General features: G+C 39.2%; 1 protein-coding gene across 3 annotated transcripts in view; it reads right to left on the bottom strand.

The window, feature by feature from the left end:
• The window catches only part of ZRANB1 (zinc finger RANBP2-type containing 1), a 58,046-nt gene that overhangs the window by 23,415 nt on the left and 20,392 nt on the right, over positions 1–14,239 (bottom strand). For all 3 annotated transcript variants that reach the window (XM_045069018.1, XM_004751744.3, XM_013055714.2), the window contains exon 2: positions 13,186–14,036. In XM_045069018.1, the coding sequence (XP_044924953.1) occupies positions 13,186–13,999 (814 nt within the window). In that variant the 5' untranslated portion in view covers positions 14,000–14,036. The remainder of the gene's footprint in view (positions 1–13,185; positions 14,037–14,239) is intronic.

Genomic DNA, 14,239 nt, shown 5'->3' on the forward strand with positions numbered 1-14,239 from the left:
ACTACAAAGTTCCTATGATTTGCCACCGCAAGAGTAAGTTCCAGTTTCAGTGAATACCCATGGCCACATGAGTATCCATGTTAAGTGGAGTGGTAGATTTTCCTCAAAAGTTTCAGGCCCACATATCCAACAACCCATTAGAGAGTCCCACTACATCCTGTCTAAAATTGAACTTTCACGTCTCCTGTGTTTAGGAGAAATGATCCAACCCAAGTGTCCAAACCAAAACCCTGGACATCTTTCTTAACTCCTCTTCCCTTAGTCTCCATATCAACTTTGCCAAGTTTTGTCAATCCTGCCTTTTAAGTCTCTCTCAAATACATCCCCCATCCCATCTCCACTGCCTCTATTCTACCAGGTCAAGGCTGCACTCTCCCTCACTAAAATTACTCTAATGTTCTCTTTCCAGTGGGCAGCTTGCCTCAAGTGCTGCTCCATTCCAATCTAGTCTCCAAACTGACCACAGTGATCTTTCTAAACCACAAATCTGATTAAGGTGGTCTCCGTCTAAACGTTTACCACTGTCCTTATGTTAAGAGCTAAACCCCTCAACGAGGTCCACAGACCTTGAAAGGTCCAGCATCACCCCGCTGCATCACCCTGCGGCATCACCCCGCGGCACTACTCCGGAGCTCCCACACTACACCTCAACCCTGCTTAACTCCATCAGTTGTTCTCTTGACTCTAAGTGGTCTTAACACATGCAATTCCTTCAGATCAAAACACTCTTCCCTATTCTCTTTAAGGTTTTGGCTTCGATGTCACTTCCTCCTGAAACCCCTCTCCAGATCCTCTAGCACCTTATCCTTCCTCTACTAAGCTCATCACGCTCTACTGACTTACTAAATTTTATCTTCCTCTATCAGAGCACAAGCTCCCTGAAAGCCATGACTTCTTTCACAGTGCTTGGGAAAACACTCCATGAATATCTAAGTGTGAAAATAAATGGACCAACAAAGAAAAGGTAAAAAGTCAGTCCATTCTGAAGGGTGAAACAGAACAAACATTTGCCTTATCAGATCTTTAAATACATAATAAAGCCATAATTACTTAAACAAAAGTATGATACTGATGTAAAAAATAAACAAAATAGCCTCAAAACAAATGTAGAATCATCCTATGTATAACAGAACCACCCAAATGGTATGGGGAAATAATTATCTAATAAATCATATTAATGGAATTTAGGAAAATATTTTAATTCTTAGTTCAATCTGAAAGACTGAGTAAAACAACAAGGATAAAGCATCATTAACATAATTCTCCCCACACTCCCCACAAAAAAAGCGGGGAGGGGGGAATTTGCAAATCCCGTTGCAAATATGACTGATGCAAGTTTTTAGTGTTAAGTGTTTATATTTAGACTTCATATAACTTGCTATAAAAATAAAAGGAAAATGGGCAGAAGACATAAATCAACAATTCACAGGGAAAAATACAAATGACTAGGCAAGATAGTATGCTTCCCTTACTAACTAATCCTAGCAAAGACCCAGCCACAACGTCACTCTGACCCTGCTGATGGGTTACAATCTGGGCAGTTCTTCCAGGCAGCTATTCACCAATATGCATATGTTCGTATCATCTGATCATGTAATTCCATTTCGTCGAACCTAAGAAAATAGTTCGGAATGCTGACAATTTTGCTCAGCAAAACACAATCAGAATAAAAAATGTTCAAATAACCCAAAGGTGGGCGCCTGGGGGGCTCAGTTGGTTGAGCAACTGCCTTCAGCTCAGGTCACGGTCCTGGAGCCCCGGGATCGAGTCCCGCTTCGGGCTCCCAGCTCCGTGGGGAGTCTGCTTCTCCCCCTGACCTTCTCACCTCTCATGTTCTCTCTCACTGTCTCTCTCTCAAATAAATAAATAAAATCTTTAAAAAAAAAAAATAACCCAAAGGCTAAGGGGCAAGTTAAAGTATAGCAACTTAAATGTCCTATTACACACTCATTTTTTAAAAGATTTAACTTTTTTTAGATCAAAACATTGTGATTACTTCAGAATATAATGTTCAACAAAAGAAGTACAACTTCAATTACCTAAAAATAAATGTAAAAAATCTGAAAATACACAATAACATGACAGATTTCCTCTAAACACGGATGCTTTACACTATTGTTTTTTCACGGCTTTTCTTATCTCTGAAATATTCTACAATGAGCATGCTCTGCTTTTATTATTTAAAAATGAACCAAACTCTCATATACTGTTTTAAGAAGTCAGTACATAATGTCTAAACTTGACGAAACAAGAAGACTGGTGTGTCCTTCCAGAGATGAACAAAATATGGTAGGTACATACAGTATTATTCAGCCTTAAAAAGGAAGCAAGTTCTCACATGTGCTGCGACATGAATAAAGTCTAGAAACATTACACCAAATTAAACAAGAGAGTCACAAAAGAACACCATGTGATTCCACTTATGCAAGGTACCAAGAACAGTCAAATGCACAGTAGCAGAAACTAAAGTGACGGCTGCTGGGGGCTGGAGGGAGAGGGAGAGGGCAATCTCTTGTTCACGGATACAAAGTTCAGTTCTGCAAAATGAAAAAAGTTCCAGAAATGGATGGCGGTGATGGCTGCAGGATATGAACGTACTTAACGCCACTGAACTGTACATTTAAAAATGGTTAAGATGGTGGGGCACCTGCTTGGTGCAGTCAGTTACTTGTCGACTCTTGGTTTTGGCTCAGGTGGTGATTTCAGGGTCCTGAAACTGAGCCCCATGTCCAGGTCCATGCTTAGGGGGAGTTGGCTTGAGATTCTCTCTCCCTCTCCCAGCCCCTTCCACTGTGCTCTAAAATAAATAAATAAATCTTCTTAAATAGTTTGGATGGCAAATTTTGTCACATGTATTTTACCACATTTAAAGTTTTTTTTTTTAAAGTTTATTTATTTATTTGACAGAAAAAGATCACAAGTAGGCAGAGAGACAGGCGGTGGGGAAACAGGATCCTTGCCAAGCAGGGAGCCCGATGCAGGGCTCGATCCCAGGACCCTGAGATCATGACCTGAGCCAAAGGCAGAGGCTTTAACCACTGAGGCACCCAGGTGCCCCCACATTTAAAGTTTTAAAAAAGAAAAAAAAAACATGACACGAAGACATAATTCAGACATATCAGAGGTGCTGCTTTAAACAGTATCACTTCTGTAGTATTTCTCCCTCCCCCCCCAAAAAAAGCTAAAACATTTTAATCTAATAATTTAATCTAATAATTTCCATATTGAGTGTCATTCTGTGAAAAAACTGCCTGGACTCTGCAAATGTTTATCTCATGAAAGAGTAAATAAAAAAACAACCAAAAACCATCTGAGGCACTGTTTAGAAATGAGGGGCCTAATAAGAGAACACTAATAGAGAAGATGTCCAGCCCTTGATTGGGGTTGCAGCAAAATCTATTAGTGAAACTGAGTATGGACTCTCAATATTAAATTTTCTGATAATCATATTATATAGTTTGCAGGGAAAATGTCTTTGTTTCAAGGACATACATGCTGAACTATATAGGGGCAAATGTCAAGACATCTGCAATTACCTCGCAAATTGTTCAGGAAATACAGAAAGAGAGTCAATGTGGCAAAGTATCAACAACTGGAAAATCTAGGTCAAAGGCATATAATATAGATAATACTTGTAACTTTTCTGCAGGTTTTGAGATTTCTCAGAATAGCGGCGCCTGGGTGGCTCAGTCGTTAAGTGTCTGCCTTCGGCTCAGGTCATGATCCTGGGGTCCTGGGATAGAGCCCCACATAGGGCTCCCTGCTCAGCTCTCCCTCTCCCTCTCCCCCCGGCTTGTGTTCCTTCTCTCACTGTCTCTGTCAAATAAATAAATACATCTTTAAAAAAAAAAAAAAAGATCGAAATTTCTCAGAATAAAAGGTTAATGGGGGGAAAAGTTGTCTCTGCACAGCAGGACTGGGAGTGAAAAAAAGAATAATGGTTTTTCTTTCCTTTAATAAGTGTTTTAAATTAAAGTGATTTAACAGTAAAGTTCACTGGAGACTAAACACATCTTTTTTTATTCAGTATTTAAGCAATACACTTGGATTTTATAACTCAATGTGTTCATTTAATACAATGTTTTTTAAAAATGAAAGCCTTTACTAAATCAACAATGCATATTTAAATATCAGTACCACAGAATCAAGAATCACCTGCCAGACTCCCTTTTTCAGCATAAGGAGGCACATTATTAGTTGGCGGGCCAGTGTAATCAATCATTTCTAAAAGACAGCAATTCCATCTCAGACCAGAGGCAACCAGAAGTACGCCACAGAGGCTCTATTTCTGCCATTCCCACCCATTTGCCTTAAGAGACACACTCATTCCTGGAAACTTCCTTCTCATCCCAGCTGTCAGGAAGCACCTTCAAAAGCCAGAATGAACTGGCCAGGAGAAAGTATGTGAATGTTCCTTACTGATTACAATCTTTAGTACATTGTTGAGAACTATCATGATTTTCTTAAAAATCATTTAACACAAAGTTTTATTTTATATCCAGAGTTCCAATCACAAGAGAAAATCCTTAGAAACTTGAAGAAAAGACAAAAGCTGTCTGTAGAGCTACTCCATTCACAGTGCTAAAAATAATTCTATTACCTATAATATCAACTACCTTGGAGAGGAAGGAGACCCACAAGTCTGAACGTGTGTGGAGTGAAAAGACCCCTCGGTTCTGACAGCTACACACACACATATGCGCACATAAGAGTACCACCAGAGAGTTAACCAAGGACATACAAGGCATTGCCCGCACTCTTGCAGCGCACTTTCCTTTTATGGATGCACTGCCAAAGACCGGCGGCAGGAGTCTGCATGTATTTTGGATTCTATTAAAAGCTTTCAATAGGATATTTTAACAAACCATTTTTATTTCTTAATGGTTTTTTTTTTTAATGTGATGCTTTTAAATGTCAAAGACTATTAAGACCCAAGGCCTTTTTTCAGTTTCTACTGGTATTAAGGAAAAAAAGCAAAGTATTAAGGGAAAAAGAACTCTAACTCAAAAGATTATCTTTCAGTAAAACACTCAGCCTGGTACCAATACAAAATCAAGTTCATACTCAAAACAGCTCATTAGCATCCTGGTATAAATCCAGCACTTTAAAAATACCATAATGTAAATCTATCAGAACAGTGAACTCTTTTACTAGCTCCCTCTCTGAACTCCCAGAAGATGATCTCTAAAAATTACACATTAGAACAAAGATCTGCTACTGGGCTACCAACTGGGCTACCAACTCGGAAGTGATGGTGGACGCGAAGCAGATCCACAGGACTGGGAGAATGACTGTCCAAACACCTACGGTCCACCAAACTGAAAACAGGCAAACACAGGCTAAGCTAAGCAAAGCAAAGTAAATACTATAGAAGTATTTTATTAAAAATCATCCAAGTTCAAATAACATGACCTAACCACAGAATGCCCAGAACTATTAGCAAGTGACAGACTATCTTGGGACTCAACAATCAGTTTTCATGCAGGTGTATTCAGTTAGGTGACTTGGAAAAAGGGCAAGACTGAAAACAGTATTCACAGGCATCAAACATTATTCCAAAGTTCCTGTAACAGTACTCCTTTCAAACACAGAGCAAAAGCAAAAAAAGAAAACTAACTAAAAAAGAAAAACTCACTGTGAGTAAGAAATATATACTTGATCTTCATCTACTGTTCCTGGCACATAGCTGCTAAAACGCCTGCAATTTCCTGAAGTAAGATCCCTAGGGGCATCTTTTGATGTAATATTTAGTTTTGTTCCCAGTTCCTGAAATAGTTCCAGAGAGATAAAGGGAAAACCGAATGTCTTTTGCTATTCATAAAACAAGCCCCTTTTTCTACTTCTGAGCTTATGTTAATGAGGTGACTTCAGGAAAACCCAAAGGATAGGGGCTGGTTGCCAAGAGAACCAACCTTGGGATTGCAGGGTTGGAACGTTCAGCCCCATTCCACTCCTATCTCAAGGGAGAGAAGAGCAGCAGGAGGATGAATTAATCACCTGTGGCCAATGATCTGATTGATCTTACCTGTGTAATTACGCCTCGGTAAAAATCCTTGAACTACGGGGGTTGGAGAACTTCCAAGCTGCTGAACATGTAGAGGTACGAGGAGAGTGGCAGCCAACAGGACACAGAAAGGCGCCTCCCTTGTCCTCTGCATGTCTTCCATCTAGTTCTTGAGTTCTAGCCTTTTATAACAAACTAGTCATCTAGTAAGCAAAAGGTTTTCCTGAGTTCTCTGAGCAATTCTACCAAACTAACTAAACCCAAGCCAGGGTTATGGAAACCTGTGATTTATAACCAGTAGATCAGAAGCATATGTGACACCCTGAACTTGCTATTTGTGTTAAAAAAAAAAAAAAAAGTTGTATTAATTTCCTATTGCTGCTCTAACAAATTACTACAAATTTAGTGGCTTAAAAACTTTTCAAATCTTTTATCTTAAAATCTGGACAAGACCAAACATTCCACATAGCTCTCAGTAGCTGAAGCCCAAGGTGTGCTCCTTGGGGATCGTCTAGGGGAGCCTTGCCTTTTCCAGCTTATAGAGGCTGCCAGCATTCCTCAGCTCAAGGCCCTACACCACTAAGACCTCTGCTGCTCCACTGCCATTTCTCCTTCTGTGACACAGGTTCTCCTGTCTCTCTCCTGTTTATAAGGACCCTTATGATTGTGCTAGGCCCGCCTACCCAGACAGATAACAGGAGATCATCTCTCCATTTGTTGGGCCTTAATTTAACTACACCTGCAAGATACCTTTTGGCACGTATAGTAGCATATTCATATACTCTGGGGATTAGAATTTAAATGTCTTGGGGGGCAGGAAGGCATTTTTCTGCTTGTTACACTATATCAATCAGTCATGTAAATCAGAAAAGTGGAAAGGGGGTGGGTAGACTGAAAGCAAGCAGTAGTGGGCACCTAGAAAATACAACTTTAGACACGTAACTCCACTCCCTAATGGCTAATATTTTGCAAGGTATTTCATGTTTTATGCCTTCAGGTAAGTCATCAGTAAGGTATCGCTCTGCAGCAAATTAATTTTAAAAGCTAAAGAACACCAAACTAGATAATAAAAGCGTCTTCCATGTCTTTCCTTATAATAATTTCCATGCCCTCGGTTTCTTCTAAAGTTAAAAAATCAGACACAAAGACATCTTAATTAAATAGGTAAAATCGCCATTGTATCTTACGTCAAGGATTTCCAACTGTTTTGTTCTGATGTGGTGCTTTTCTTGTTACACATCACCTTATCACCATTCCAGTTCATAGTACTACCATCTCTCAAAAACTAATCATATAGGACTTTTTCTTCTGTTGAAGTTAATACAATTTTGTGTGGATTACTGCACAACACTCATGTGACCAGACACATTATATCTCTAAACTAAATAATACAGACACCATAAAAAAATTACCTTAGAACATTACATTTTGCAACACATTTGTTTTCCCAGAAAAAGAAAAACACTACAACCTTAATAGAAGTGAACTATTATTTCCTTGAGAAAAACCATCCATATCCATAATTCTTAATAATGATAGCAAAATAGAGTATTTTTAAATGTAATAAGCCTATACCTTGCTAATTTTTCATAAAATGACAAAAGTAAAAAAAATTAAAAATTAAAAAATACAAGGAAAACAAGAGTATCAGTGAAAGCAAACAAACACATTCTGACATGTGTAGCACTATATACATTAGAGGGGTTTCTGCAGTTGCATCTGGCACTCCGGAGTGGCTATGTAAGGCATGGTACACAGGCAAGGGACCAAAATACAACTGGCATCAGGACAGAAAATAACAGCCACAAATACTGATTTTCTACACAGATAGGAGAAAAGGGGAAATATTTGATCAAACAGAACTATCTTTGCAGACAACCTGAAAGAAAAAGTCAATTCTAACATTTTCTATGTTTTAAGAATCACAGTTACGGGGCACGTGGATGGCTCAGCTGGTTAAGGGTCTGCCTTCGGCTCAGATCAATGATCTCGGAGTCCTGGGATCGAGCCCGGCACTCGGCTCCCTGCTTCTCCCTCTCCTCCCTGCTCATGCTCTCTGTTGCTATCTGTTTCTCTTTCTCAAATAAAGAACTAAAATCATAAAAAAGAAAAAGAAAAGAAATCATTTAAGTTTTTAGACCCATCAAAATTTTGCTCAGGAATACCCCGGACTATAATCATCATAATTCCGTTTCAGCTCGTTCACTGGTAAGGAAATCGTGACTTAACCAGTGATTCTCAACAGGGGACACAAGTGCATGCTTCAGGTCACCCCAAAGCCTGGGAACAACAGGGAGACTTGACTGACACACACATTTTCTATAATGCCACTGCCCCATAAAATCCAGTTTCAACCCTACACTACTTTACCCCTCCACCTTCACCACCACTCTGACCCCCCATCTCAAATCCTTCCCATCTTCATTAGCAGGGTCACTGGACAAGCTAAACGTAAGAAAGACAGAGCTGTTGCTGTAGACAGGAGACAAAGCGCCAAACCGCACCAACAGCTCCAAGGACGACTGACTATAAAAAGTGTCCCCGTAAAATGTGCATTTGCTTTAGGACTTCAGGCACAGCATACACATGACTTTTTTCTTTACATCATATATTCACCAAACTGTCAGATATTCATCAGTGAAAGCAGGAAGACAGAGAAATGTAAGGTAAAGAAATCTGACTTCAGACCGTTCATATCCACAGACTGCCTAGTGATAAACTAGGGCCTGCCTCTTCTCAGAAGACTCTGTTGTACCAACTTCCTATCTTTTCCTGATAGGGAAAAGTCAAATGGCTCCCACAGGGTCAAGCCCCAGGAATAGTCTGCAAAGTAAAAAATACAGAAAGCTAGGAAGAAAGTAAAAAATCTAGAAATTCAGAAAAGCAGCAGAAAGGTCTATTTGTCCAGATGCCAGTTTCGACAAGGGCGTATTCACTGAATGATTTAACAAATGCCTGAATGTCTGCTACATGTCAAACACTGTTTTAAGTACCAGGATATAGCTGTGAAGGAAACAAAATTCCTGCCACTCACAAAGCTTAAATTCTAAGGAAGAAAGAGACAAATAAAAAAGTGGCGAGTGTTGTGAAGACCATTAAAACTGGGGGAAGGGGATGAGGACAGGGCTGGAACTGTACGTACAGCAGTCAGGGAAGCCTCACCAAGAAGGCAGCGACTACGAAAAGAATTTTAAGCAACTAATAAATGAGCTGATCGTGCAATCCAGAAAGGAGCAATCCAGGCAGAGCAAACTGCAAGTATCAAGGCCTGAGGTTGATTTGTAGAGAAGAAAGGTGACCAGAGTGGCTAAAGTGAATGAGTGAAGTGGAGAGCAACAGACAGGTGGGAGAAGAAATGTGTTGGGGGGGGAAGGAAGGTGCAGAATACAGCTGTGGGGCCTAGACCGTCTTTGAGGGACTCTGGCTCTTACTCTGAGCAACACAGGCGATCACTGAAGAGTTAGTTCGAGCAGAGTTTTAGAAGAATATCTCCTATGGGGAGAACAATTTGTAAAAGAGAAAAAGGACAGAAGGGATTATGGAAGTGCAGACCCTGTATGTATTTCAAAGGTAGAGCCAGTAAGTTTTTCTCACAGGTAGGAAAGGCATAAGAGAAAAAGGAGAAGCAAGGATGACCGAGGCCTTGGGCACAGCCGGTAGAACGATAAACCAGCCATCGAGGGAGAAGGGAACTACGAAAAAATAGGTTTAAGGGGCAGACCAGTTCAGTTTCAGCTTCGATAAGTTGGAAAGAAGTTGGAAATACTAGCTATTCAAGGCAAAATGTGGTATATACAACTGGATACACAAGTCCAGAGTTCAGGAAGACAGAAAGCTATCACCACAGATTTAATTTGGGATTCTTACGTGACCCAGTACCTTTTCGAGGGATCAACTTGGGTCACAAATTAAAATGTTCTTCTAAAGGGCAACTGATTCAATACAATAGCAGAACTAAAATGGTGTGTTAGGTAGTAGCGCCCTGTTCTCTAGGGGCATTATCTATCCAGCCGGACAGGCAGTCTATGATTAGCACCAACATGACCTCCCAGAAAACACCTGGCACCAAACTGCACACATTCCAGAGACAACTGCACATTTAAATTCACACCTCTGTCTTTACCATCCCAGTTCCTACTCCCAGATTCCACTTTCACTGATGTCAGATCTTGGCATCGCTGTCCCCAATGTCCGCTCACTATATAAGATAGTAATAACGACTTAGGTGGAAATTATACCCAAAAGTCATGTAAAAAAGAAACTTGCTCAATACTGCTGGCACTTTGGTTTACTTGCCTTCTTAACAACTGAACTCTCCTTAATTCTATCTTAACCAACTACAAGGTTGAGACTTTTTCCAATTTCACAGGGGTTAAGTCTCTCACATTTTATACTTAGTATGAATTTTATACTCAGTAAATACTTTATACTTAGTGTATATACTTCAGAGATTTTTTTTTTTTTTACGCGCTACCAAGGGAACCACAGAGATGATTTTCTTAAATGCCTAACATGGACAAGCCATAATATACCACATCTAATGAAACCTGGAGAACATAAAAGAGGCAGAAAAAGGGAGGTAAAGATTAATGTTCAGTACATGTGAGCTTCTGTTAAACACAAGGTAAACAAAAAAAAAATTTTTTTACACATATTTCAGTGATGTTTACAAATCAAGAAAGCACTACCCAATAAACACACAGTCATAATTTCTGGTACAACAGTTCAGAACCATATTGTATAGTAAAGTTAAAAGTATTTGTTGATAGGGAAAACAGAATGCACATTACTAAAAACTAAATACAATTAATACTTAGCCCTAAGAACCTAGAAACTCTGGAGTGGGTGGGAATAGGGACCTAATAACAAACCATTTGGTAAATGAAATAAGATCAAACACAATACTGGACCTGCTGGCATAAGTTTTTTGTTCCACTTTAAAATGAAATCACAGCCATCAAAATGCAAAGAGGTATAAAGATGATTATCCCAAAAGAAATAAGGGTATGTGGAAAGAAATAAAAGGTAGCAGCAAAATGAGAGTCATCATAAAGAAGTAACAGCCACACAGACAAAGTTATATTGATTTGTCTAATCTGTGTTTCAAGAGAAAATATTTCAAAGCAGAATTACTTATCCTGAGATACACTAACTTGAAGAAGGAACCTCTGGTTTCTAAAGGATTCTAAGACCCCAACATAAATTAATAATCATCACAATGTACTTCACTTCCATCTGTAAACTTACATGTACTATAAAACAACCTTGTACTAAATGTATGCATAGTCTATTACCACCTGCAAAAACGATTTAAGAGTTTCCAAATGGCATTCAGGTAATTTAAAGACAATCTACCTAGATACAAAAGGTCACATAAGATTCCATTTATATGGAATATCCAGTATAGGTAAATCCAGAGAGACAGAAAGCAGACATGATTGCCAGGGACTTGGGAGAGGAGGGGAGGTAGAGGTTTACAGGGTTTCCTTTTGGGATGATGAAAATGTTTTAGCACCAGACAGGTGGTAGCTGCACAACACTGTGAATGCTCTAAATGCCACTGATTTGTTCACTTTCAAAATGGTGAATTTTATGTTACCGGTCGACTTTGGCCTCAATAAAATAAATACAATGTATCTCCTTAAAAAAAAAAAAAGGAAAATTATGCCATATACGGTACCCCAACTTGGAGGGGGAAAATAATCTATGGGATGAAATGGAAAAACACAGATAATCTAAAATGGGTCAGTGTGCTCTCATCGGTAGTCCTCAAACAGAAGAAAATTGGAACTAAGAGTTACTAAGTGCCTATTGTGTTTGGGTGTTCAGAAAGACTCACCTTCTGGGACATTCTTTTTACCAGAACAAAACTAAAATAAAAAACTCAGATTTCTTGAAATCTACGCTTAGGACTTACAAGTTCATATAGTTACATCTTCTGTTCTTGGAGCTATATTCAGGAGGGTAAACAAAAGAAATTCACACCTGTAAAAAACATACACATACAGCTAAGCTATATTTAAGGCTTAGCTATTGTTCCACACAATATTTAACTTTAGTCACTCCAAATAATCCTTTACAAAAATTTTCTCTACAAAACACAATGTCAGGGGTGCCTGGGTGGCTCAGTAGGTTAAAGCCTCTGCCTTCAGGCTTAGGTCGTCGTGATCCCGGGATCCTGGGATCCTGGGATGGAGCCTCACATGGGCTCTCTGCTCAGCGGGGAACCTGCTTCCCTCTTTGTCTCTGCCTGCCTCTCTGCCTACTTGTGATCTCTGTCAAATAAATAAATAAATAAAATCTTTAAAAAAAAAAAAAAAAACAGAATGTCAAAGCAAGCACCACCCAAAATATCCCCGGTGGGGATAATTAAACCCCATTAAATTATCAAAAATTATGATAATTTAAATCATAAAACTCAAAAAGCTAACCTACTCAAAAGAAACAAAAAAGCACAGGGTGTCCAATAACTGCTTTTGTGAATTACATCACAAATATTTAATTCACAAGGTTGTTTAAACTAGAGAAAACCCTGCTCTCCAACATGTCCTGGTCCTTCAACAGGTCTGAACCAGTAACTTGGGATCAATATCCAAAATTTCTTTAGGAAGTACTAAAACCACAATACACACACACATCATGATTTGAACTGTGGGAACCAGCTGGCTATGTGAAATCAGTTTTATAAAATTTGCCAGTATTAACTACATGACATTCATGTTAAATTAACATCAGTATTTTCAAGGTCAATGTTATGTTTGTTCAACTTCTTGGAGTCACATTTTTGTGATATTTTTAACATCTGACTAAAGCTTCTGTCATCACAAGATGCTCACACTGTTTACAAACACTCCGAAGCAGCAGCTGGTGTTCCTCAGTCACATCTTGTTAAAATAAACAGAGCAGCAGTTTCAAACTCCAGGTATATTTTTCTCCTATTGATGTATAAAAAAAACCTTACTTAAGAAGTTTTTCTCCTTAATGATGGAAAGACACACAATGAAATGGAGGCGATTTAGGATCAAGTTATAACAAGATCACAAATACAGATTATTATGGACAGTGGGAGTACAGCTATCATGCTGAATGACCTAAATCCTAAATAATATTGATACTGTTTATGTCTTCCATGTCATTCTTAATACCTATTACCATCCCTTTCAAAAAATGTAGAAACTTACCCACACAAGCATTGAGGAATAGCCAATCGGTCTTTTTCATCCTGTTTTTAATTTGTTTTAGTTTTTTAAAGTCCACTTCAAGTTCCTCCTTGCTGCCAACAGCACCAGCCAATTCAATCCTCTGAAAATCCATTTTCATTTCCGAGTCCCGTTTTGTAGTGGGGGGTGACCTTCTTTGGCTATTCCCACTGCTGCAGCTTCCCCTCCACCGAGCTCGGTCTTGCTCATTTATTATTGAAGAAGCCTCTTCAGTCTCTGCCAACTCTATTGCTTCAATATTATTAGGTCTGGGATGGTCACAAACAACACATTTCTTAGCCTTGGCCCAGTTTTCATACGTGCAAATAGAACAAGTCCAGTGCTGGGTCCTTGTGTTCGGTTTATTTCTATCATTGTATTCCTCACAAGGATCAACAGAAAAAGCAACTGGTCTTGAACCAGATCCTGAGGATTGAGGAGATTCTGTGGGACTCCTGGTCCTACGCTGGGATAAGCACTGGGTACATCTGATTGCTCTTGGCCAGTTCAAATAGGTACACATGTGGCATGACCATTTATTTGCATTTTCCATGCTGTATGAAGACTTAACCCTGGGTCTTGCGCTAGAGTCTGGACATATCAAAGGACTACTTCCTCCTTCGGTGCTGGAAGGATCCCAATCTCTACCAACATCGCTTGAACCACTTTTAAATGGATCTTCTGTGATAATTGTTCCACTTGGTCTTTGGGCGCGACACATAGTACACTTGATCGCAGATGGCCAGTTTTCATACGTACAATATTCACAAGCCCACTTAATTCCACGTTCTGACATTGTGCTCTTCTTGAAGTGAGTTATGTCAGGCAGGAAGCTATAAATAATTAGGACATAGTTATTAAAACAATAACTACATAATTCCATCTCTGTGCCCCAAAAGTACCCTTCAACTTACAAAATATAAATCTCACAAAAGCAGCCTGTGAGATTTAGCAATGAACTATCCTTACTTTTCCAATTTCCATTAGAGACACCAGAGATAAGTTTCCAAAGAAAAATCTTAGACCTCAGGGATTT

This window comes from Mustela putorius, unplaced genomic scaffold (genome assembly GCF_011764305.1).
Source record: "Mustela putorius furo isolate JIRA1106 unplaced genomic scaffold, ASM1176430v1.1 tig00003909_pilon_pilon_pilon, whole genome shotgun sequence".
Lineage (NCBI taxonomy): Eukaryota > Metazoa > Chordata > Mammalia > Carnivora > Mustelidae > Mustela > Mustela putorius.